Source organism: Salvelinus sp. IW2-2015, linkage group LG30 (genome assembly GCF_002910315.2).
Source record: "Salvelinus sp. IW2-2015 linkage group LG30, ASM291031v2, whole genome shotgun sequence".
NCBI lineage: Eukaryota > Metazoa > Chordata > Actinopteri > Salmoniformes > Salmonidae > Salvelinus > Salvelinus sp. IW2-2015.
Window position 1 is genome coordinate 1,781,702 of NC_036869.1, and position 27,037 is coordinate 1,808,738.

General features: G+C 41.9%; 2 protein-coding genes across 4 annotated transcripts; both read right to left on the bottom strand.

Moving 5' to 3' along the window:
• Positions 1–384: 384 nt before the first annotated feature.
• LOC111955222 (regulation of nuclear pre-mRNA domain-containing protein 1A) lies at positions 385–15,943 on the bottom strand. 2 transcript variants are annotated; one of them, XM_023975379.3, is made up of 7 exons: positions 15,618–15,942; positions 10,302–10,431; positions 10,088–10,194; positions 9,726–9,820; positions 9,236–9,362; positions 6,433–6,608; positions 385–3,922 (listed from the first exon to the last, which is right to left on the bottom strand). In XM_023975379.3, the coding sequence occupies exons 1-7, from the start codon at positions 15,766–15,768 to the stop codon at positions 3,767–3,769; spliced, it is 942 nt and encodes a 313-aa protein (XP_023831147.1). In that variant the 5' UTR covers positions 15,769–15,942; the 3' UTR covers positions 385–3,766. The 2 variants fall into 2 exon arrangements, with proteins under 2 accessions (XP_023831147.1, XP_023831149.1); XM_023975381.3 differs by lacking the exon at positions 385–3,922 and adding an exon at positions 5,661–5,801 and having other exon boundaries at positions 15,618–15,943.
• A 1,718-nt stretch (positions 15,944–17,661) lies between these two features.
• Positions 17,662–20,873, bottom strand: LOC111955255 (cation channel sperm-associated auxiliary subunit TMEM249). 2 transcript variants are annotated; one of them, XM_070436066.1, is made up of 6 exons: positions 20,279–20,873; positions 19,330–19,453; positions 19,088–19,188; positions 18,650–18,842; positions 18,374–18,459; positions 17,662–18,102 (listed from the first exon to the last, which is right to left on the bottom strand). In XM_070436066.1, exons 2-6 carry the CDS (start codon positions 19,439–19,441, stop codon positions 17,956–17,958), a joined length of 639 nt encoding a protein of 212 aa, XP_070292167.1. In that variant the 5' UTR covers positions 19,442–19,453; positions 20,279–20,873; the 3' UTR covers positions 17,662–17,955. The 2 variants fall into 2 exon arrangements, with proteins under 2 accessions (XP_070292167.1, XP_023831197.1); XM_023975429.1 differs by lacking the exon at positions 20,279–20,873 and adding an exon at positions 19,556–19,659.
• Between the last annotated feature and the right edge of the window lie 6,164 nt (positions 20,874–27,037).

Below are 27,037 nucleotides of genomic sequence, written 5' to 3' on the forward strand. Positions count from 1 at the left end.
ATACCACCACCTGCTGGACTGGTGGTCATAATGCTTTGACATTGAAATCAAATTGCATTTGTCACATGCTTCGTAAAACAACTGGTCAAGACTAACAGTAAAATGCTTACAGGTCCTTTTCCAACAATACAGAGTTAAAGATAAAATAGAAATAGTGACACGAGGAATAAATATATGGTGAATAACAATGAGTAAAAATACCATGGCTATATACAGGGTGTACCAGTACAGAGTCAAAAGCACAGTATTTCTAGAGGGCATTATTTGTCACTATAAGTATATTGTGTTAATGTGTACCACATACACATTTTAAAACTACAAATAATAATCACCCAAAAATAAATAATGCTGGATTGATGCAGACAAAATAACAATAAGTCTTGATAAATTCTCCTATGTTTGGCTGTTTATTTGGTTCTGAGAACAACACATTACAACAATTTGTGTTTCAATGAAGACTTACAAATCATTGATATAAGTTATACGGATTAGTTTAGCAAAGTGTGCCCCTTCAAGTTCTTCAAAGAGCATAGCTGTCACAGGCGGCTGAAGAACCTTCAGTAGAGGTTATAACCAGGGGGCAGAAGGTAATACGGTAAAAGAGCATACAACACTGATGTCTCCACTTGCTTGTTCCAATATGGGAAAGGCTTCAACTATTACGGAGACATCTAACTTCTATAGAGATGCATCTGCAATGAGACCCAGGCATTTTTTTGGAATGACTACCATGCACTCTTAGAAAAAAAGGTTCTGGAGAGAACCGAAAAGGGTTCTATTTCTTGCTTCATACTGTATATGGCACCCCATATATATGGGGTTCTTCACTGAACCAAAATGGGTTCCATATAGGGAACCAATTTCAGTTCTATATAGAACATTAAGGGGTGCCATATTGGAAGCAAGCATAGTACCCTTTTTGGTTGTATCCAGAACCATTTTTTCTAAGAGTGTGTCTTGGCCAGTCCATAATGACGATACAAGACTGACAGATAAAAACCAATTAGTTCCTAGGATTTACATGCAACTTTGTCTATGTGCTAAAACAAAGAAAGAAATTGGTTACTGATTGAAGAACAATGTTTACAATTAACGTTTGTTTCCTTAAGAGCTTTCTCAAAAAAAGTAAAACATATTCAAACCTGTTACTTTTACATTTTCCAACTTGTCCATTTCCTTTTCAACGTGATTTCACAATTAAATCTGGACAAAATAACTTTTCTGAACAGGCGTAATTATTTTAAGGCCATTTATATAGAACTTGAACAGTAACAGTCCCTGCTATTAGTGAAGCCCCCGAGAACAAGATCTAAAACCTAGTGAGRTGTGTCCACATAATGGGAAAATGACTTAGAGCAGTTATAAAAGAACGCATAAAGATGATAATTGTTCGTAATCAATCAATACTGCAGCTGATTATAATGATACCAAACTGAGGGGGTGTATGCATTGTGACTACTGCAATATACCATTTATGGTGCTATCTAAATTCACTATAAATACAAAAATAATATCACAACAATATCTTTCCGGACATTTTGAGGAGGTTGGGGTTAGGTGGATAGGGGAAACAGAAGAGGAATATCATGGGAACAGAGGAGGCTGGTGGGAGGAGCTATAGGAGGACGGGCTCATTGTAATGGCTGGAATGGAATAAATGGAACAGCATCAAACATATGAAAACCACGTTTGACTCCGTTCCAATTATTCCATTCCAGCCATTACAATGAGCCTGTCCTCCTATAGCTCCTCCCACCAGCATCCTCTGCATAGGAACACTGTCAGTGAAAGCCAAGGGGGATCACCAAACCAGTATATGTATTCAGAGGAAGAGCAGAAGGGAAGAAAGAGAGTGCATTAGGTATGGAAAACATTGGTCATACCCTTCATTTAATAGCATTAGATGTGGACGCAAATGATACAGTGCATTCGGAAAGTATTCAGACCCATTGATTTGGTCGACATTTTGTTACTTTACAGCCTTATTTTAAAATGGATGAAATAATTTTTTCCCTCAGCAATCTACACACAATACCCCACAATGACAAAGTGAAAACAGGTTTTTCTACATTTTTGCAAATGTATCTATATATAAATATATATAAAACGTATTTACATAAGTAATCAGACCCTTTGCTATGAGACTCCAAATTGAGCTCAGGTGCATCCTGTTTCCATTGATCATCCTTGAGATGATTCTACAACTTTATTAGAGTGGTAAATTCAATTGATTGGACATGATTTGGAAAGGAAAGGCACACAACTGTCTATATAAGGTCCCACAGTTGACAGTGCATGTCAGAGCAAAAACCAAGCCATGAGATTGTGTCGAGGCACAGATCTGGGGAAGGGTACCAAACATTTATGAAGCATTCAAGGTCCCCAAGAACACAGTAGCCTCCATCATTCTTAAATAGAAGTTTGGAACCACCAAGACTCATCATAGAGCTGGCCAACCCGGCCAAACTGAGCAATCGGGGGAGAAGGGCCTTGGTCAGGGAGGTGACCATGAACTCTATGGTCACTCTGACAGAGCTCTGACAAAGTTCCTCTGTGGAGATGGGAGAACCTTCCAGAAGGAAAACCATCTTTGCAGCGCCCCACCAATTAGGCCTTTATGGAGAGTGGCCACATGGAAGCCACCCCTTAGTATTGAAGCCCGCGTGGAGTTTGTCAAAAGGCACCTAAAGGACTCTCAGACCATGAGAAACCAGATTCTCTGGTCTGATGAAAGCAAGATTGAACTCTTTGGCCTGAATGCCAAGCGTCACGCCTGGAGGAAACCTGGCGCCATCCCAACGGTGAAGCATGGTGGTGGCAGCATCATGCTGTGGGGATGTCAGGATCAAGGGAAAGATGAACGAGAGAGATCCTTGATGAAAACTTGCTCCAGTGTACTCAGGACTTCAGACTGGGGGCGAAGGTTCACCTTCCAACAGAACAATGACCATAAGCACACAGCCAAGACAACGCAAGAGTGGCTTTGGGACAAGTCTCTGAATGTCCTTGAGTGGCCCAGCCAGAGCCCGGACTTGAACCCGATCTAACATCTCTGGAGAGACCTGAAAATAGCTATGCAGCAACGCTCCTCATCCAACCTGACAGAGCTTGAGAGGATCTGCAGAGAATGGGAGAAACTCCCCAAATACAGGTGTGCCAAACTCGTAGCATCATACCAAGAAGTCTCAAGACTGTAACCGCTGCCAAAGGTTCTTCAACAAAGTACTGAGTAAAGGGTCTGAATACTTATGTATGTCATATTTCTATTTAGTTTTCTATTTATTTATTTCTAATAAATTTGCAAACATTTCTAAAAACCTGTTTTTGCTTTGTCATTATGGGCTATTGTGTGTAGATTGATGAGGGTAAAAAACAATTTAATCAATTTTAGAATGTCAAGGGGTCTGAATACTTTCCGAATACTGTACCAATAGGAGTGATCTATTGTGAAGAGAATAGGAGGGATCCTTGGTGAATAGGAGGGAGATATACTGTTCCAAAGGGAGGGTTACATGATGATGGGTAAGAGAGAAATTTGATAAACAGGACTACATGGGGAAAGATTGGATGAGAGAGCAGTCAAACAGTAGCGCAATGGCAAGATGCATATGGCCAATGATAGGTTGGGAGATACGTCAGTCAAAGGTTACTAAGTGACTCTGATGTCCACGAAGTGAAGTGATGTCCACATATTAAATGATAGGGCGAGAGATGTGTCAATCAGAGGGTGGATGGTCGGACAGAGATGGGAAACACAGGTGAGCTGTCAGGCTGTGGGGTCATAAAGCTCGACGCCGGACGAGGGCAGGTGCAAATGTCCACCGGTCACACTAGGGAGCACAGAGAGGTCTGGTAGGTTGCTGAGATGAGAACGCAGATCCTTCCGTACCTGGGTCACCCGCGCCAGCTTGCGCTTGTACTCCTGAAACAACAAGAATAGGTGTGAGGAATAATGTGACATTTTTTGGTACAACGTTAGAATTGGAGTTGGATATGCTGTTCAATTGTTAGACATTATCTTGGAGTTCACTGTAAACCTTGTATCTCATTGTGAACCTTGTAGCACAATGGTTAGGAAAGGGAGGATTTACAAAGGAACTTGGGCACATCAGAGTAAACTGATGACATTCAATCATTTCTGTTTCATTGTGAACCCCTATTTACTTTTATAAGTGGCTAAAATATAACATTTTGAATGAAAAAAAAGTTGTAGGTGGTCCTATATTATTAGTGTGTGTGTTAGTATTTTGTTTATTTTTTACTAAAAACCATCATCATCCTACATCAACCTCTCACATCAGGATCACAGAGGTAAAGGTAAATATTTCTGAAGGACCTTTACTATAACCATTCTGTCATTAAAGTTGTGAGCTATGAAATCCTTTCATTACATTTCAAATGACAGAAATACTAGTGTTCGATCCATTCATTTATTTACTACAGAGAAAAACAGAGGCGTTTCCTTATCTATTTTTAGTGCAGTGTGACAAATCTAAATATTCAAATAAGCATTAAAGCCAAATGAATGGTACAGTATGGGAGAAATTAAACCTTATAGGCAAGTCAAGGATATGCTAAGGCCTGTAACCAAGGCCCAGTTTGACAAACAACCCCTTAGCAATTGAAGTGTAGTATTGACCCAGTCATGTAGTCAACCCATTGCCTCAATGTGGGGGAGTAAAAACACCCTGAACCCAGAGTACAAGGTGAGCCAGAAAATAGTCAAAGCCAAAAGACCCATTACTAGATGGCATGTGTTTASAACTGGTGGTGGACAACTCTAGTCCTGGGGAGCTGCAGAGTTCCGCTTTTTATTCCAGCCAGGCTAACACACCTGATTAAACTCATTGTGGTCCAAATTATTAGGGATTACTTTTATTATTACAAGGGATGATTTGGTGTGTTAGTGCTGAGCAGGTTCAAAATACTTCCCATACTGCAGCCCTCCAGGACCAGAGTTGCCCACCCCTGGTTCAGGGGCTTGACAATTCAAATTGAGAAGATGCCAAAATCATATTTGCAGACCAGTAAAAAAAAAAGATCAAACTATGAATATAATTTACACTTGCTGAAAATACCTTCAATGGCATTTTAACTACCCCAGTATGAGTAAGAATATTATTTTGAACTTTAGATTCAGTTTATAACACTCTAGCCATCTGTGAATGCACTTAATTTCAAATAAATGGACAAATGTCACATGTTATAACTTAACTGTGTGCGTTGCACTTAATTTCAAATAAATGGACAAATGTCACATGTTATAACTTAACTGTGTGCGTTGCGTTTCCAAATGATTAACAGGCATAAGACATTTGACTCATATTGTACATTTGAGGCTACTGTTAGAGTACACATTTTAATAGCATTCAGGTACATTTTTCTGCTATAGTTTTTGTGTTATTTTGTTGAAGTCATGACCTCACTGACTATTTGCAATGTAAAGTATCTGTTCATGAATGACTACCAAAGCTGGGTTTTAAAAATGTGTTTTAGTTATCGAAAAAACGTATGTCTTATGTAATAACATAGCAGGTGAAGTTTGATAGTTTTTTTGCTAAATAAGACACTGTTTAATGAATATGTATTTAATATAATGACACTCAAAAGTAAAGTCAATCAAATTGGACTGGAGTAATGCAATGCAACCCCCACCAGTACAAACACAAGTAGCATCAAATAACAGCACTCACAGATTCAGTTTTATTTTCTCTTTTATTTTTCTTTATTACAAGAGAGATTTGTTGAACTGCAGATACACTGCAGATACAGAGACCAGGAGACGTGATCTTGCTCAGTTCCTGTGGGTAAAGGCTGGACAGTTAAGCATTCAGCAATTACAAAACAGTAAATTGTACAGTTTATTAGAAACCAACGGAAATAGTGTGTTGTCGTTTTGCAAGCAATTGGGTGAGATGTCATCTTTGCTAAAGCCTTCAGGGCCTGAACTAACCATGGGGGAGGAAGACACCACTGATAAGTGGAGAGAGGCATAATGACTTGAATCCTAACTTGAGGTAAACATGTAACTCAAACCATGGTGCAAATCTCCCATTGACAATGGGGGATTTGCATGAAAGTTCCAGTTAAGCATGTCTATGTCAAGTTAAGGAAAGGCCAAATGAGTTTAAACTGAACAACTATTTTGCCCCATGGATGTTTTCTTTAGTAGGGCACAGAGTATTATTATTCTTCAGAAGAGTTGCTTTTCCCAAGCACTATTTTGAGCATTCTCTGTTCAATTCCATTGGTGAGATGCAAAACATACATTTGAAAGGGTGAAATGATACAGGGCTACAAGAGGAAAATACATGCTACAAAAACAGAAACACACAAAGAGTGAATGAAACAACATGCGAGACAGACAGACACAATGAAGATGGAGAATGATAGAAAAGGGTGTGTAGTGAAAAAAGAAAGGTGATTATTTACTTCTAGTTTCTGCTCGTTCTGGGCCAGGCCGTCCCTCTGGCTGTGTAGAAACAGGGTGAGCGTCCGCGTAAGCTGCCGCCGGTCGTCGATCTCCGCCGCCAAACGTCCGCTGAAGTCCGCCAGCAGCATGCACGCCTCCTCCACCAGCCTGGACAGGCGCTCACCCTGCTCTTTATCTGAGACACACAGAGGGGGACAGAATGGTTGAATGGTTCCAACATTTGAGTGTCTTCAATGATGACAAATGATATCAAGCACTGATATCAAGTGTGTGTGTGTGTGTATACCAGAAGTCCTCACAAGAATAGCAAACCAACTAAAATTCAGAAGTGAGCACATTTTGCCGGTCCTCACTTGTAAAAAGGCTATTTTAGCCTTAGGGGTTAGGGTTAAGGTTAGAATTAGGTTTAGGGTTATGGGTCCAATCAAGTATAGTAAGACATACTTGTGTGCATGTGTGTGTCCAATGAGCATTGTTGGGTAAATTACATCCCCAACCTAACAGCCCTTCGTCAGTTGTGACTGACTAAGGTGGGACTTATCATGTGATTGAGAGATTTGTTAATTGTATGACCAACTAATGTACAATGGGCTATATTTTCGGCTGGCGTTAAGGTGGTGCTAGTGTTAAAACGCACGTTAGTTTGCAATTTCGTCATTTAAAAACTGCCGCACTGGCATTTTCCATCCCTAACGCCAGGTTTGGCAATTTACCTGTCTAACATCAGCTCGCTTAACACTCAAATGGGAGGGGTGGAAATATTTGAGGCGTGTCCTTAAAAACATGATCCAAGTTTCTATTTTCAGGCAGTGCTGATAGGATACTTAAGACCAACCAAAAGCTGGTTTTAGTGGTAACACAGTTGGTTATGATACAGCCTATCCAGCCGTGACACACACTGCCCATTTGAACATGGAACAAGAGTAGCCTAATGTGATTTTGGTGCCTTTATACTTTGTAATTAGAAACATAAAAAACGAAATGTTTCCCCCCCCCATTTAATTGATTTGGTTAAAAACCAAGCATAGCCTCCTCTCCTCTCAATGAAGGCCTTTTTTTGTCCTGCCCAACGCAACCGTGAAGTAGACAAGACTGTTGATAAAGAGTTTGGCTCCTGAGACCGCTGGGAAATAAATCTTAATCACCAAAGCTTTATTCAAATAATGTTTGAGAGGAGTAGAACAGTGATCTGACATTCCCTTTCTATATATGCCCACACTATTTTAGCCATGCAGGTCCCGTTTTGGAAGTGCGTAACCCCCCCCCCCCCCGTGTTAAGAAGTTATCTGTAACCTGCAACAATTGCTTGTTTTCTGTTTTATATGTTCAAAACCCAAGCCTGCCCATAGGCCTACTATAACTAAGGCTGGTTCAACAGTAATGCATGTCTTTTTTATCATTACAGTTTACATTCATTCATTGTTAAATATTTAACTTTTATTACAATCAAAAACAAAACAAGCAGTCTTATTACAATGATTCACCTGGTTTTATGGTAACAACGTCCGTGGTGCACATGCAACTTCTGGGGATGTGAAAATGTGATCTGATCTGTAAGATGTTTCTGATTATGTTCATAAAACATAGGCCTATTTGGGAGCAGTATAACGTGAGTGGACATCCTCCCTTTCTCTTTATAGTGGATCTTTGTCCAGCTACTGTGAAAAAGTTTGGATGTGTGTTAAACTCTCCATAGTCTGCGTTGTTTTAATATTATATACCCACGGGGAGAAATTATGGTGCCTGTTGTTTTGTTTAAAACTTGATTATAATTACTTGTTCTCTTTTTAGGCCTTATCAACAATGCATTTAATCTTGTTTTTTTACTATGTTTAGCATGTCCATGCTCAGCCATAATGCAATTCACAGTAGGCCTAGCCCCTATATTAGTGCCTAAGCTATTGTAGCCACTTAGAACAATGTGGACTGCAAATGGCTTCATGTTAACTATTTAGCCAAGATAGGTCTACATTTTGTTATTTCGTTTCTGTAAGCCATTTAACAAACTATAAAACAGACTAACATTGGAATTGGAGTTGATTCCAAGGCAATAAATAAAAGACCATAAATAAACAACTTGAAGCAAACCACATATTTCGCCATGGCGCACATTCTGATTGGCCAGTGAGGCCGACACACCCACACCGTGTTTTTTCATCAAAACCCAGCCCTTTCACTCCAACGCCAATTGTAAGTGAAAATAACAAAAATATTTCTGACACACCCCTGAACCTATAGCGCTACCGGCGGCACTTAGATTTACCATTGCGTTAGGTTTGTTAAAATAAAGCCCAGTATGTTTAAGTTAGTTAAGAATAAATTCTTATTTTACATTGACGGCCTACCCCGGCCAAATCATCCCCTAACCCGGACGACGCTGGGCCAATTGTGCGCCGCACTATGGGACTCCCAATCACGMCCGTTTGTGATACAGCCCGGGATCGAACCAGGGTCTGTAGTGATGCCTCTAGCACTGAGATGCAGTGCCTTAGACCTCTGCGCCACTCGGGAGCCCTTACATGTAAAACAACACATTTCATTGCACCTATCTGGTGTATGTGACAAAACATTTAGGGTTTGTTTAACTGACTGTAAGTAGTATTTATATGTAGCATGGTGTCTGTCTTTGTTTTTCCTCAGAGGACAGCACTAACACGGTCCATTCACTTCCAAAAACTAGGCTATACACACAGCTGGGTCAACTGCACCCTGTACCCCACCCCTTCCAACAACAGCATTCTCTGGAGCATGGCTGACTGTAGCGAATGGGAGTGTGGGATAGAGGTGTGTGCCAGGGCCTACCTGTGATCCTGTGCAGCAGTGACGTGTCCTGCACCTCAGCAGGCAAGGAGGAGATTCGCTGGCGCAGTGCTGAGTCCCCAGAGGCTGCATTCTCAAGCTCCTGCAGGGCCCGGATTAACTCTGCCGTCTGACGGGGAAGGGAGGGGCAGGTAGAGGAGAGGTAGAAAAAGAGGGTAGAAAGGGAGAGTGAGGAGAGAGGGGGAGCAAAGTGTGAAGGAATGGGAGGTCAGGAAAATGGAGAGGAAAGGGGAAGGAAGAAATGACAGCGATGGGGGATAAAGGAGAATAGTCCCACATTGCAGTTAGAAAGTAGGTCAAACATCCAAAACAAAGAACTAACAAGGCAACTTGTTTCAACAAAGCCATGTGACTACCAAAACTATTAAGTTACATGGGATACTAAGAGGTAAATGCAATGAGAAATAACCTCTGTTTGGTTAAATTAATCTAGCCATTACACCCCCCTGTGAGGGGTTGTGTTGGCCTGTACCTGTGGGGGCTCTGCGGGGGAGCTTTGGGAGGCCAAGTCCTGGTCGTCCAGTTGAATCTCCTCATACGGCCTCTTCTTGGCCTTCTTCTCTCCCACTGTGGAACATGTATACAGGGTGAGCGATCATGGGAACAGAGAGAGATGGAAAGAAGATTGCATGATACTATTTCACATCCTTTATTGACACTCATGTATGTGAAGTAATGACTATGGAATGCCAATACCTCCTGTCAAGCATACTATGTTTTCAGATCAGAGTAGATGGAGGACGGGACAGGGGAGAAAGCACCCCGTTTTCAGACGAGGAAGCCACTGAGTGCGGTGAGACAAACCAGAGGTGTCTTGGTTAGGAGGCTACTTACGCAGGACGTGTGAGAGCTGGTCCAGCAGGTTGTTCTCATACACAGCCCTCTCCTGCCAGATGGACAGAACCCGGCCCAGCTGTTTCTTACAGGGGTCCTCTCCTTCCCTGCACGCACACACACACGTCTAATTTCCATCAACAGGCTCATGCCCCAACTACTACTGTAGAGAAAACAGTGGGAGACAGATTTAATTGTGCATCTCACCCCTCACCTGGACACATGTTTGAAGGCATCAACAATGACAGGAGCAAAGTCCTGGGTGAACTCAGGTCCTTTCTTCTTGCTGTTCTGGATGACGTCGTTGGCGAGGTAGAGGAAGGTGAGCTTCCTGGATACCTTGGCTGCAGACACAGATCAGTCAACTGTGGGAAACTGATTTAGAGCAGAGTTAAACTATACAAAGCCTAGCAACACAGGCAAGTGTCAACAAATGCATCTACTAGGCTTCAACTCAGGATACCTTTCTTAACACTCAGGCAGACTACACAACATTAACTTAGAGCCCACTTAGGCCTTAACACGTAAACACTGGCTGACTATAAGAGCAGAAAAGTATGACGCTGCATAATATAGCCTAATTTACATAGCCCACACATAAGGCAGTTGACAAACAGGTGTTGTTATATAGCTCTATTGTATGAGGAAGATCTGTCTCTAGGCGGATAGGGGTTTTTCTTTCTCCAAGGCTAAGCAAAGAAACACATGCTTCTCCCTGGTTCATGTATTGAGAGAGCAAATCAACCCCAAGTGACACGACTGCAAATCAACCCCAAGTGACCCCCCCCCCCCCCCCCCCCCCCCCCCGCCCTGTACACACACACACCATGGTGACAAGGAGCCCTTATGAAAAAGAGGACATTTTAGGAACTGCACACCACTTCTCTAATTTAAATCCCAGCTCCATTAATGCGCAAGAGTCTATAAAGAGGGCCTAGATGTATCCTTCGCAAAGGCTCACAGCTTTGATGTACCGACACTGAACTGTGAACTGGCGGCATTGGAGGTTTAGACAATCACTGACTGTACACAGCACAAAATCATACTTCGTAGCTGTTCGTAAGGACTTGAAGCCAGAGATAGCCCTTTTTGTGATTTGTGGTTAGTGAGCATCAAACACCAAGCACAGCGATGACAACAGGAAATAAGTAACCTAGAAAATGAGACCACAACTCTGTCCACGAGTCGGCTACAGAGAACCCTCCGAGGCAGAGAAATGAGATGACATCCGATGCTATTCCCAGTCCAGAGAAGAGTCAGCAGCTCCCAAAATACAGAGGGCCAACTGGGATATCATTAGGCCAAAGGAAAATATAATTTACCCAAAGGAAAACCGAGAGCATGCATCAAAATATTACTCCCTACCAACTAGCTAGCACACAAGCTCAGACCTCATACATTTATATCTATGCAGTAGGCTTGATAAGATAGACAGGTACCGGTAAGTTAATGTCATACACAACAGATGGGTTTTTTAAAGCTTTATTTGACCAGGTATATTGGTTTTACTAGGTAAGATTTATGCCAATGCAGATTGTCCTATTCCCTGGTACATTTTATGCACACTCAACATCTGTGATCTGATCACCAGTTTAACATGGCAATACACTACAAATTATTTGAGCTCAATCAACAACAAAAACATTAAAGCCACCCTGCATCTTTCTACAAGTCAATTTGGAAGATATAACAGTTTCCCAAAGGTATTCACACATTGAGACCTTGTGGCAGGGTAGTGTGAGAAATCCTTAGATACAAAGGTCATATTTGTGTTTCTAGGTCTTAATTTTATTGTGAACTTTTATTGGCAAAGCAGGGAATGTAGGCCTAGATGAGTAAAATAGGTAGACTAATGTCAGTATGTCACCCTATTTCACAGATATAGCCCATGGCTCATGTGCAGTGATGCAGAGAAGTTCGTGGATCTGCACTTTATGAGCAGGTGCATGCAGCACACACAAGCTAACTACATGTGTAAACGATGATGGGCAGCAATGCTGACCCTTGGTCACATGTGGGTTAGCTACCTTACCCTGCTTTTAAATTGAACATACTAGAAAATGTCTGACAGTGAAGTAGGGTCCCAATGCGAAGGGCTCTTTAGCTGTAACAAGACTGCCTGGTTTTAGGACTCAAATGACTAACTACTGCCTTCTCGTTCACTATCTGAGCAATCACTCCAATGACGACTACCCCTGACTCTTTGTAAACTGGAAACCACACACCCTGAGGCTGCATTCATCGTAGCTGGGGATTTTAACAAGGCTAATCTAAAAACAAAACTCCCTAAATTCTATCAGCATATCGATTGTGCTACCAGGGCTGGAAAAACTGTTATACTATACTAATAACTATAGCTAATTTCCGCCGCCTTATAAGGCCCTCCCCCGCCCCCCTTTCGGAAAAGCTGACCACGACTCCATTTTGTTGATTCCAGCCTAAAACAAAAACTCAAACAACAAGCTCCCGCGCTCAGGTCGTTTTCAACGCTGGTCCGACCAATCTGAATCCACGCTTCAAGACTGCTTCGATCACGCGGATTGAATATGTTCCGCATCGCGTCCAACAACAATATTGACGAATATGCTGATTCGGTGAGCGAGTTCATTAGGAAGTGCATTGACGATGTCGTACCCACAGCAACGATAAAACATTCCCAAACCAGAAACCGTGGATGACGGCAGCATTCGCGTGAAACTGAAAGCGCGAACCACTGCTTTTAACCAGGGCAAGGTGACCGGAAGCATGACCGAATAAAACAGTGTAGCTATTCTCTCCGCAAGGCAATCAAACAGCTAAGTCTCAGTACAGAGACAAAATCGAGTCGAAATTCAACAGCTCAGACACAAGAGGTATGTGCAGGGTCTACAGTCAATCACGGATTACAAAAAGAAAAACCAGCCCCGTCTGAGGACCAGGATGTCTTGCTCCCAGACAGGCTAAACAACTTTTTGCCCGCTTTGAGGACAATACAGTGCCACTGACACGGCCCCTACCAAAACCTGCGGCTCTCCTTCACTGCAGCCGAGGTGAGTAAAACATTTAAACGTGTTAACCCTCGCAAGGCTGCAGGCCCAGACGCATTCCCAGCCGCGTCCTCAGAGCATGCGCAGACCAGCTGGCTGGTGTGTTTACGGACATATTCAATCAATCCTTATCCAGTCTGCTGTTCCCACATGCTTCAAGAGGGCCACCATTGTTCCTGTTTCCCAAGAAAGCTAAGGTAACTGAGCTAAACGACTACCGCCCCGTAGCACTCACTTCCGTCATCATGAAGTGCTTTGAGAGACTAGTCAAGGACCATATCACCTCGACCCTACCGGACACCCTAGACCCACTCAATTTGCTTACCGACCCAATAGGCTCACAGACGACGCAATCGCAACCACACTGCACACTGCCCTAACCCATCTGGACAAGAGGAATACCCATGTGAGAATGCTGTTCATCGATTACAGCTCAGCATTTAACACCATAGTACCCTCCAAACTCGTCATCAAAGCTCGAGACCCTGGGTCTCGACCCCGCCTGTGCAACTGGGTCCTGGACTTCCTGACGGGCCGCCCCAGGTGGTGAGGGTAGGAACACACTCTCCACCCCGCTGATCCTCAACACTGGGCCCCACAAGGGTGGTCTGAGCCCTCTCCTGTACTCCCTGTTCACACCGACTGCGTGGCCATGCACGCCTCAACTCAATCATCAAGTTTGCGGATGACACTACAGGTAGGCTTGATCACCAACAACGACGAGACGGCCTACAGGGAGGAGGTGAGGGCCCTCGGAGTGTGGTGTCAGGAAAATAACCTCATACTCAACGTCAACAAAACAAAGGAGATGATTGTGGACTTCAGGAAACAGCAGAGGGAGCACCCCCCTATCCACATCGACGGGTCAGTAGTGGAGAAGGTGGAAAGTTTTAAGTTCCTCGGTGTACACATCACAGACAAAATGAATTGGTCCACCCACACAGACAGCGTTGAAGAAAGGCGCAGCAGCGCCTCTTCAACCTCAGGAGGCTGAAGAAATTCGGCTTGTCACCACAAAAGCACTCACAAACTTCTACAGATGCACAATCGAGAGCATCCTGTCGGGCTGTAATCACCGCCTGGTACGGCAACTGCTCCGCCCCACAACCGTAAGGCTCTCCAGAGGGTAGTGAGGTCTGCAGAACGCATCACCAGGGGCAAACTACCTGCCCTCAGGACACCTACACCACCCAATGTCACAGGAAGGCCATAAAGATCATCAAGACAACAACCACCCAAGCCACTGCCTGTTCACCCCGCATCATCCAGAAGGCGAGGTCAGTACAGGTGCATCAAAGCAGGGACCGAGAGACTGAAAAACAGCTTCTATCTCAAGGCCATCAGACTGTTAAACAGCCACCACTAACATTTAGCGGCCGCTGCCAACATACTGACTCAACTCCAGCCACTTTAAAAATGGGAATTGATGGAAATTATGTAAAAATGTACCACTAGCCACTTTAAGCAATGCCACTTAATACTATGTTTACATACCCTACATTACCCATCTCATATGTATATATACTGTACTCTATATCATCTACTGCATCTTGCCATCTTTATGCATACATGTACCACTAGCCACTTTAAACTATGCCACTTTATGTTTACATACCCTACAGTACTCATCTCATACGTAATACCCTACTCTATACCATCTACTGCATCTGCCATGCCGTTCTGTACCACCACTCTTCTATCTTTATGTACATATTCTTTATCCCTTTACACTTGTGTGTGTGTGTAAGGTAGTAGTGTGGAATTGTTAGGTTAGATTACTGTTGGTTATTACTGCATTGTCGGAACTAGAAGCACAAGCATTTCGCTACACTCGCATTAACATCTGCTAACCATGTGTATGTGACTAATAAAATTTGATTTGATTTGACTTTGATATACAAATTAGCTAGGCAGTCCAACTAAATTTCAACTTTACAAAAGATTAGACTTGTGAGCTAACGTAGCTAGGTGGCAGCTGAGTGGCCTGAATGGGGCCTCGCGTCAGTCTAGTTATCCATACAAGCAAAGACCTTGCTTAGCAGGGTGATCGTTAACCTCTACACTTGAATGTAGACATGTCTCCACCGTGTGACGACGACTACCCCACCCTGGCACTAGGAGAGGAGCGAGCTAGCTAGCTAAACAACTAAAGTTAAGCTAACTAGCTAGTTAGTAAGCATTAATAACTACACTATTAGCAAAAAAGTTTAGCCACAAAGCTATCTAGCTACAGTAACTGGCGGTTCGATACTTTACTAGCAAACTTAAATTAGAGAAAAGTTAATGACATATCGTTAGCTAGCTAGTAGCTGGCGTTAGTTGGGATGTGGTCAAGTGAAAGAGCTGGCTAGCTACACTACAGTAACCTTTGCAAGTAAACAAACATAAAATGTTATCTAACGTTATCTACACTTAAGACGGTGTACGTTAATTCCTAGCTAACTGAACAAAACTTGGAGATAAATGTTACTATTGATTAATATATTTTAGCTAGCTAACATTACCTTTTTTCAATTCGTTGAACCAAACGTTGACGATGGTCTTCGAGTGTTTTCTATGATGGATAAGCCACAGTGACAGAGTCTGGACACTTTGTTGGGAATTGCTAAGCTCGGATAGTTTCTTTTCCAAAGCTGCCTCTGAAAAGGCCGACATGTCAACGATAATGTCAAATAATGAGAAAATAGTTTTCTACCAGATATTGGACGCTAGCTAGGTCTCACAGCTAAGGTTAGCAATCTACCTAGCTAGCTAGCACTCAATGTGTTGTGCAAACGCTACCGCACTGTGTCTACCGACGGACGCAGGGTAATTTGTGTCTGTTTAGAGCAAAATGTATCTAAAGTATACACCACGGTTGCCAGGTCTAGCCAAAACTTATATATACTAATGACCTCTGAATACCCCCCTACAAAATAGATTTTTCGCAGCAAGAGAGGAGTTGCCACATTTATCCAATTAACAATTTTTCCATAAGCAAATTAAAAAGGAATATCGAAGTCATTTTTAACAACCTAGGCTAAGAAGCGAAATTCGGTTTACCATCAAAATATTAATTATTGCAAGTTTAAGCATGTCGCAAGAGAAAAGATAAATCACACTTACTAAACTCTCCAGATCATTTTCCATCAATGGATGTTGATTTAATTTGTTTTGATTGTTATGATTAAGCAATAAGGCCCGAGTAGGTGTGGTATATGGCCAATATACCACAGCGAAGGGTTGTTCTTAAGACATAGCCCTTGGCTGTGGTATATTGGCCATATACAGTGCATTCGGAAAGTATTCTGACCCCTTGACTTTTTCCACATTTTGTTAAGTTACAGCCTTATTAAAAAATGTATGAAATATTTTTTTCCCTTCATCAATTAAAAAAACCACACCCTATAATGACAAAGCAAAAACAGGTTTTTAGGAATTTTATAAAATAAAAAAACTGAAATATCACATTTACATAACAATTCAGACCCTTTACTCAGTACTTTGTTGAAGCACCTTTGGCAACGATTACAGCCTCAAGTCTTCTTGGGTATGATGCTAAAAGCTTGGCACACCTGTATTTGGGGAGTTTCTCCCATTCTTCTCTGCAGGTCCTCTCAAGCACTGTCAAGTTGGATGGAGAGCCTATCTCCACAGCTATTTTCAGGTCTCTCCAGGAATTTTCGATCGGGTTCCAATCCAGGCTCTGGCTGGGCCACTCAAGGACATTCAGAGACTTGTCTCGAAGTCACTCGTTCGTTGTCTTGGCTGGGCTCCTGAGTGGCGCAGCAGTCTAAGGCACTGCATCTCAGTGCAAGAGGCGACACTACAGTGTCGACACTACTGGTTCGAATCCAGGCTTAATCACATCTGGCTGTGATTGGGAGTCTTTGGATTTGGATTTCAATAGGGTTTATAATTGCAATTCAACTTTGCAATGGTTTGCTGAGCTAGATGCAGGTAGCCTATAGCCCCTGTCAGGCAGACATTCATTTCAGGGAAAAGTCCACAATGAAACTGGCATTAAATGTGGATAATGATACATTTGTGATAGAGCTGTGACCATGATCACAATTGATGACTTCCAATTTAATTAACCAAATATGACCATTAACAATGGCATAATAACACAAGGCTACAACAATAAACTGAGTTATGGTCAATTTATTAAAACCGTTTACCAGCTCCAGGTGGGCTGCACAAGTGGCACAAATTGATTTGCAATGACTCCATTGATATCGTAAATTCAACATATTTATTGTAGCAAATGGTAGGCTATATCTCAATCAATCAAATGTATTTATAAACTCTTTTTTTTTTACATCAGCTGATGTCACAAAGTGCTATACAGGAACCCAGCCTAAAACCCCAAACAATGCAGATGAAGTTGTTTTCCAATGCTTTGTTGCCGTTATGTAAGTTTTAACGCGTTAATATGTTTTATAGAAAAAGGATGTCTACATAATGACATATCTAAATAGCCTACCTACAACTGGTAAAAAGTTGTCATGACGTGTTGCTCTGTCTGTCTCTTATACACATCTAGATGTGTATAAGAGACAGGTTTTGATGTTACAGGATTCTGACTGTGCTATGTTGCAATGTGGAAAGAGCAGTCACAGTGGAAGCAGAATATTAGGGATGGCAACATGATTTGATAGACTTGGTTGTCGAAGACCAAATCAATGATTTCAAGAGATATTTCAGAAAACTATCACGAAAAAGACATGCAGAGACATTTGATTACAGTTAGAAACACAATATTTAAATTTGGTCTGTTTATGGAATATGGATAGGGTAAAGGCAACATGGCAGGGACACTGACAGCACCACGTGATTGATCATAGAGGAACTTCCTCATCCTCAGACAGGTGGATTGTTGCGATCATTGTTAGCAGACAGGATGATTTTGGGCCTGTGGATGACAAGGTGCCGTTTAGAAGTGTCCTGGTAGTCAAAGTAATTGAGGTTGAGTTTCGTCGCTATCCTCCTGCCCTGGCACTCCAACAGCTGTGAAATAAATATAAAAATATTCTGTAATATAAGTGGATGAGCAAGGGAAGGAATGGGCAGTGATATAGACCACATACTACATTATGGTCAGATGTTTACTAAAATATATGATTGGTTGATGAGAAGCAGGCCAGGGCCCATATCTAGGATCAGTTTTGCCTTCTAGATCATAATGAATAGGATTATATGGACAGATCCTAGATCAGCAATCGTACTCTGAGACGCTTCGTCACATAGTGGCAATAGTAATTCTACTCAGCAATGATACCTCATATTTCTCTGAGAAGCCACTGAGTTCCCTCTCTTCAATCTTGTATCCATTCAGCATCAGCTTGTACATCAGCAGTACCTGTCCTGAAATTATGTCATGAACATTCGCCTGCAATGCCTTGAGACTTAAAATCAGTCKTTTTGCTGGACATCCATTCAAACTATCTCTTCACTTTTGTTTTGATTATCTGAGCACTAATAGCCCATGACTGATTTGAATGAAGGATCACAATTCCACACTGACAGAAAAGGAGTAACAGTACTAGGACCTCACCACTCTTCTGCGCTATCATGCGTATGTAGATCTGGTGCAAGGGGCCCCTGTGGCGTAGGTGTGTGTGAATGTAGTAGCGGTACTCCTTCTTCTTGTGATCGATCACCAGGCGCCGGCGGAAGGCCCCGGAACAGACCAGCCACAGAGAGAGACACATGCTGAACACCAGGAACCCAGTATACTTGTGATGGTCCTGAACCAGGAAGAGGTAAGCTTAAAGGTTATGGTAAAGGTCAGTCGAAGGGAGAACGACTGAAGAAAGCCTACCTACAAGGACAACAGTTAATGATATGAGATTTACAACTGCTCACAAAAGGAAAACTAAACATGTGAGATGTGTTTACAATTCTCCCTTTTCAACCAGTATTCAAAAAAGAGAAATAGCATGTCGGGCAATTTCAGGTTGTGTGCCTATTCCTCATGGGAGCACTCACACACCCCAAACTCCATGTTCATGTAACAGGCAGTTCCAATGGTGGAGGCGATCAGTAGCAGTGAACCTTTCCAGATGTTTTCATGCTGGTATTCAAGAACAAACACTGCAACAAATCATATCACCATCAACCAGAAAACCAACCAGAGGAACATTTGAAAACAAATCAACTGAAACAAAATAATTTGAGATAGCAATAAAAGTACAGTTAAATAGAAATGAGAGACGTCAACGATAGATCTCTTACCGTCCTTCACTATAGTGAATGGATAGCAAGGGTTGTTCTTGATCTTATCTGTGAGTGCTTGCTCAGTGGCGTTGAACTGATGGTCCCACGTGCCAAAAATCCCAATAGTCATGGTGCTAACAGGCTAAATGTAGAGGGTTACATGAGAGAAAACACAATGTCAATAATTGAAAGTTGCACTACAGTGTCATTTTAGTGTAAAGAGTGTATCATGCAAAATACTCACACTCGTTGTTATGCATGTTTTAGTCAAAAATACATGATGTTCTGTAACCAAATCCCTAAACCTTCTGCCTCCTACAGTGGAAGATAGAAGACAGTAAATTGACAACAATAGGTTGTCATGGTAACTAAGTAATTATTGTTGTCTGATAACATTCTAGAGCCCTAGGATTCAGGGTAGGGTTCATAGCCCAGAGCTGTGAGCTGAAATGTCTTATAGCATTCACAATGATTCTCTGGGGTTGCAGTTTTGCTAAATCTGTCCTCAGGAAGTTAAATGTGGTGTGATCACCAATTTTAGTATCATGTGAATGTGCTCATTCAATAGCAAGGTCAAGGGATTATTATTAAAAGGTACATATAAATCATTTCTGAATGTGGCTGCTGTTTCATGTTGGCTTGTGAGTGTTTTTGCTACCCCCCTGTGTAGTGAGACAGCACGTTATCACTGTTATCAGGGGGCCCGTCAACGGAACAGTCATAAATCATGCAGCGCGTTGTCAAGATCGCAGATTTTAGAGAAACAACAAATCTCGGTACATATAAGTGTCTTATATCGTCTGAAAGCTTAAATTCTTGTTAATATAACTGCACTGTCCAATTTACAGTAGCTATTACTGCGAAAAAATTCCATGCTATTGTTTGAGGAGAGCTCCTAACAACAAAACACTTTTTTCACCGCGATAGGTTTGATAAATTCCCCTCTGAAGGTGAAATGTGTACTTACATTCTGAAATCTTGCTCTGATTTATCATCCAAAGGGTCCCAGAGATAACATGAAGTGTCGTTTTTCATATCCTAAAAAGGTCCATATAGCATGCACAATCGATTTTGGATTTCCACTCGTTCAATTTGCAAAGAAAGGAATCTGTGAAAATCTCACAATAAACGTTGTTTCAACGAGTCAAATCACGTTCGTATGTATTCCTCAGAGATTCTAGAAGGTAAGAAGACTTCACTATATCATTAAGGGTGTAGTATATCCTATAGGACACCATATTTGGTCAAAGAGCGACGCCTTCATGGCACGCCGATGACGCGGGCGGTCAAGACTTGAATGACTGTATCTTTGTCAAATAAGCACTGTCACGACTTCCGCCGAAGTCGGTCCCTCTCCTTGTTCGGGCGGCGTTCGGCGGTCGACGTCACCGGTCTTCTAGCCATCGCCGATCCACCTTTCCTTTTCTATTTGTTTTGTCTTGTCTTCCCACACACCTGGTTTCAATTCCATCATTACATGTTGTGTATTTAACCCTCTGTTCACCCCATGTCCTTGTCCGGAATTGTTTATTGTAGTGCTTGTGCACGTTATGCTGGTGTGTAACGGGTTTTGTTTACCCATTCATTTCTTGTTCTGTTTACGGTGGTTTTGTTTATTAAACTGCGCCGTTGTAAATCAGTTTTTGCTCTCCTGCGCCTGACTTCTCTGCCGCCAGTACGCACCCCCTACAAGCACCAATTGGGGTAAAACAGAGCTAGCTAGATAGCCAATGAGCTGGACTTTACGGGAGTATCCGGAAACCATGTATATGTCATAAAATGTAGCTACTCACCTTGTACGACAGCATGCCTTTTCATTTTGGACAAAAATTATAAATATACTCAGAGTTATAAAGTTATGAAAACTAGTTGTTTTGCAAATGTTGAACTTATAATATGGCTACTAATACTTGGAAAGCTAATTCAAAGTCCAAGGATAAAGATTTGACGATATTCTTGCAGAAAAATGTTATATAAATGCGAATGTCTCCATCATGATTTGCCCAATTGTACCTGGGGACTTCACACTAAAAGTCTTGTAGTTCACTCATACTTCAGGACCTCCATATCCGGCTTCTTCACCTGCGGGATCGTCTGAGACCAGCCACCCGGACAGCTGATGAAACTGAGTATTTCTGTCTGTACTAAATCCTTTTTGTGGGGAAAAGCTCATTCTGATTGGCTGGGCCTGGCTCCCCTTCATGTGGGCTTATACCCTCCCAGGCCCACCCATGCCTATATCCTACCAGGCCCACCCATGCCTGCGCCCCTGCCCAGTCACGTGAAATCCATAGATTAGGGCCTAATGTATTTATTTAAATTGACTGATTTCCTTATATGAACTGTAACTAAGTAAAATCGTTGAAATTGTTGCATGTTGCATATATATTTTTGTTCACTGTATATATACAGTACCAGTCAAAGTTTTGGACACACCTACTCATTCAAGGGTTTTTCTTCATTTGTACTATTTTCAACTTTTTACACTATATTAGTAGAATAATAGTGAAGACATCAAAACTATTAACACATATGGAATCATGTAGTAACCAAAAAAGTGTTAAACAAATCAAAATATGTTTTAGATTTTAGAATCTTCAAAGTAGCCACCCTTTGCCTTGATGACAGCTTTGCACACTCTTGGCATTCTCTCAACCAGCTTCACATGGAATGCTTTTCCAACAGTCTTGAAGGAGTTTCCACATATGCTGAGCCCTTGATGGCTGCTTTTCCTCCACTCTGCGGTTCAACTCATCCCAAACCATCTCAAATGGGTTGAGGTCGGTTGATTGTGGAGGCCAGGTCATCTGATGCAGCACTCCATCACTCTCCTTATTGGTCAAATAGCCCTTACACAGCCTGGAGGTGTGTTGGGTCATTGTCCTGTTGAAAAACAAATTATAGTCCCACTAAGCGCAAACCAGATGGGATGGCGTATCGCTGAAGAATGCTGTGGTAGCCATGCTGGTTAAGTGTGCCTTGAATTCTAAATAAATCACCAACAGTGTCACCAGCAAAGCACCCCCACACCTCCTCCTCCATACTTCACGGCGGGAACCACACATGCAGAGATCATCCGTTCACCTACACGGAGTCTCACAAAGACACGGCGGTTGGAGCCAAAAATCATCAAAGGATAGATTTCCACCAGTCTAATGTCCATTGCTCGTGTTTCTTGGTCCAAGCAAGTCTCTTCTTATTATTGGTGTCTTTTAGTAGTGGTTTCTTTGCAGCAATTCGACCATGAAGGCCTGATTCACGCAGTCTCCTCTGAACAGTTGATGTTGAGATGTGTCTGTTACTTGAACTCTGTGAAGCATTTATTTGGGCTGCAATCTGAGGTGCAGTAAATCCTCAAAATGTCAAGAACTTTGACATTTTCTTCCAGTGCAGTTGCAAAAACCATCAAGCGCTATGATGAAACTGGCTCTCTCTAACTTATCCTCTGCAGGAGAGGTAACTCTGGGTCTTCCTTTCCTCATGAGAGCCAGTTTCATCATAGCGCTTGATGGTTTTTGTGACTGCACTTGAAGAAAATGTAAAAGTTCTTGACATTTTGAGGATTTACTGACCTTCATGTTTTAAAGTAATGATGGACTGTTGTTTCTCTTTTCTTATATGAGCTGTTCTTGACATAATATGGACTTTTACCAAATAGGGCTATTTTCTGTATACCACACCTACCTTGTCACAACACAGCTGATTGGCTCAAACGCATTGAGGAAAGAATTTCCACAAATTAACTTTTAACAAGGCGGGCACAACTGTTAATTGAAATGCATTCCAGGTGACTACCTCATGAAGCTGGTTGGGAGAATGCCAAGTGTTCAAAGCTGTCATCAAGGCAAAGGGTGGCTACTTTAAATAATCTAAAATATTACATTTTGATTTGTTTAAAACTTTTTGTGTTAATATACGATTCCATATGTGTTATTTCATAGTTTTGATGTCTTCACTATTATTCTACAATGTAGAAAATAGTACAAAAAGAAAAACCCTTGAATGCCTAGGTTTGTCCAAACTTTTTACTGGCACTGTATATATTTGTGATGGGATGTATGGACAAAGTGGACAGTATATGGATAGAACATGTAGTATACAGTATGTATTGTGTAACATGAAGTCCTATGAGTGTCATCTGATGAAGATCATCAAAGGTTAGTGATTCATTTTATCTCTATTTGTGCTTTTTGTGACTCCTCTTTGGCTGGAAAAATGGCAGAATTTTTCTGTGAGTTGGGGGTGACCTAACATAATCGTTTGTGGTGCTTTCGCTGAAAAGCCGATTTGAAAATCGGACACTTTTGTGGGATTAACAACAAGATTACCTTTAAAATGGTATAAGATACATGTATGTTTGAGGAATTTTAATTATGAGATTTCTGTTGTTTGAATTTGGCGCCCTGCCACTTGGGCTGTTGTCATATCGGAGTCCGATGGGGTAAAGCCGGGGATTTGAGCCATAGGTGGAGTTTTGTAAAACCACAGGGGGGTTTTCTAGTCTTTGACTTAGTTGGTGGGGTCCCAGGGACAGTTGGGCACGTAACATCAGGTCATTGGCCGCCCGGGATTGGGAGTGTGAGGGGTAATGCTCAACCCAACCTTAACTATCCTCTAGATAACAGCGTTTTGATGCAACAGCTTGAACACATCAGCCTCCACTCTCTGGTTATGCTGATTGACACAGACAATTGTGTACAAGCACTCTTACAGAATTTGTATTTTTCTTCACTCTTCTTCTTCTCACTCCCATCCTTGGATGATGTCCCAAATGCCCACTATTCTACGAGAATAGAGTGCGCTCAGATTTGTGGCTAGACAGCTATGGCATACGGATAGTAGTGCACCATGTAGGGGATAGGGTTTCATTCAGGAGCATGGGCCTGGTCAAAGCTCCGTGCACAACAGAAAGTAGGGAATTGGTGAACTCAACCGTTTTTTTTACTGACTGGACTGCTGGTCTTTAAACCTGTAGCGAAATCTCAAGTGAAGCTTTTCTGCTCAACATTTTAAAAAATGTATTTGAGTAAGACTCGCTCTGGTGAGTTTTACATCCCAAATTAAGAATTCCACATTCTCCTTTTTTTAACATTTAGCAGACACTCTTATCCCAGAGTGACTTACAGGAGCAATTAGGGGTTAGTGCTGCTAAAGAGCACATAACAGAATTTTCACCAGATGGCTCGGGATTACCAAGTCCTTTTCGGTTTACTGGTCAACGCCATAACCACTAGGGTTCTTTTCAATTTTGATAAGAGATCTCCTTGGTGGCGCAGTGGTCTAGGGGCACTGCATCGCAGTGCTAGTGGCCACCACCAGAGTCTCTGGGTTCGCGCCTGGGCTGGGTTTGCGCCCAGGCTCTGTCGCAGCCGGCCGCAAACCGGGAAGATTGTGGGGCGACGCACAATTGGCATAGCGTCGTCCGGGTTAGGGAGGGTTTGGCCGTAGGGGGTAGGGATCTTGTCTCAGTATGTAAAAATGTATGCACCTACTGTAAGTCCGCTACTTGGATAAGAGCGGTCTGCTCTTGGCCGGTAGGGATATCCTTGTCTCAGTATGTAAATAAAATGTATGCACTCTACTGTGTTGCTGTCGATAAGAGCGTCTGCTAAATGATAAAATGTAAATGTAAAACATTCATGAATTGAAGGTTATTTTGTTGATGTAGAGGTTGTGTCATTACATTTTGGGGGGGGGGGGTCTCCCAACATGTGTAACATTTCCACATTTTACTGTAGTAATTCATGGAACCAAGTGCTGTGGCCACATGGATAGGCTAAACTGTGAACATCTGACAACAGTTGGGTTAACATTACAAATCTGACAACCATCACAATGTGGTTCAAATCGCACTGTCAGCCCCTCCACTGAATGACATTATTGTAGAGCTATATGTTTCTCTGCATCCGTTTAAGCAACTACCATTAATCCATAACACTAACCAAGCCACCCTCTCTATTCAACCCAGAGTGTATGCACCATTCTTGACAAGCTCAATTAATTCGTATTTTTATTCATTAAAGGCCTACTTTTAATTATTTTAGCGTTCCTGGCAGCTTTTTTCTCTCTTGCCAGAAATGTGTTGAAGGTTCAAGACAGTTCCAGACTAGCTTCCCCATTATTATTATTATTTTTTATTTTAACCTTTATTTAACTAGGCAAGTCAGTTATGAACAAATTTCGTATTTTACAGTGACGGCTAGAAACAAGTAGATTAGCTGCCTTACTGGCAGATTTTTACCTTGCCAGCTTAGGGATTGATCTAAGCAACCTTTTTGGTTACTGGCCAACACTTAAACCACTAAGGCCCTGCCACCCCAAGGATATGTTCATTAATTAAATAGAAGAGAGAAATATTAACATCATGTTTGAAACAGAGGAAGTTTGTCTCAGTAAAATTTTTTATACTTTCTTAATTATTTTGTGTATTTTTATAATTTTGATGAGCTTGGACATGATGAATCATCACCAAATGTTAACTGGGAATCCTGTAACTACTTTAGGCATTCTGTACTTTCACGTTTTAAACAAAAAGTAGCACAGAGGGTTTAAACATATACTGTACATGGGGAAGAATTCTAGAACAAAATGGACACGTGTCCCTAGGTGCTTCTAAACTTTGGGGGTAGATTGAGGTGCAGTAAAATCGTGAAATGTCTGGCAACTGGCAAAAATATATATACATACCATCAAAAGTTTGGACACACTACTCATTCAAGGGTTTTTCTTTTATATTTTCCTTTTACACTATGTAGAATAATAGTGAAGACATCAAAACTATAAATAACACATATGGAATCATGTAGTAACCAAAAAAGTGTAAAACAAATCAAAATATGTTTTTAGATTTTAGATTTTCAAAGTAGCCACCCTTTGCCTTGATGACAGCTTTGCACACTCTTGGCATTCTCTCAACAAGCTTCAATCATGGAATGCTTTTCCAACAGTCTTAGGTTGTTCCACATATGCGAGCCTTGTGTGCTCTTTCCTCACTCTGCGTCAACTCACCAAACCATCTCAATGGGTTGAGGTCGGTGATTTGGAGGCCAGGTCATCTGATGCAGCACTCCATCACTCTCCTTTTGTCAAATAGCTTACACAGCCTGGAGGTGTGTTGGGTCATTGTCCTGTTGAAAAACAAATATAGTACTAAGCGCAAACCAGATGGGATGGCGTATCCTGAGAAATGCTTGGTAGCCATGCGGTTAAGTGTGCCTTGAATTCTAAATAAATCACAACAGTGTCACCAGCAAAAGCACCCCCACACCTCCTCCTCCAATCTTACGGGGGAACCACACATGCAGAGATCATCATCGTTCACCTACCGGAGTCTCACAAAGACACGGGGTTGGACCAAAAATCATCAAAGGAAAGATTTCCAGTCTAATTCCATTGCTCGTGTTTTTGGTCCAACAAGTCTCTTCTTATTATTGTGTCTTTTAGTAGGGTTTCTTTGCAGCAATTCGACATGAAGGCTGATTCACAGGTCTCCTCTGAACAAAATCAAAACAACGTGTATTTGTCACAGTGCACCGAATACATCAGGTGTAGACCTTACAGTGAAAAGCTTACTTACAGGCTCTAAGCAACAGTGCAAAAAAGGGTATTGGTGAACAATAGGTAAGTAAAGAAATACAACAGAAAAAGGGACAGTTTAAAAAAACAGTAGAGAGGCTAATAATACAGTACGAGGCTCCCATACAGGCACCAGTTAGTTTTGGGCTGA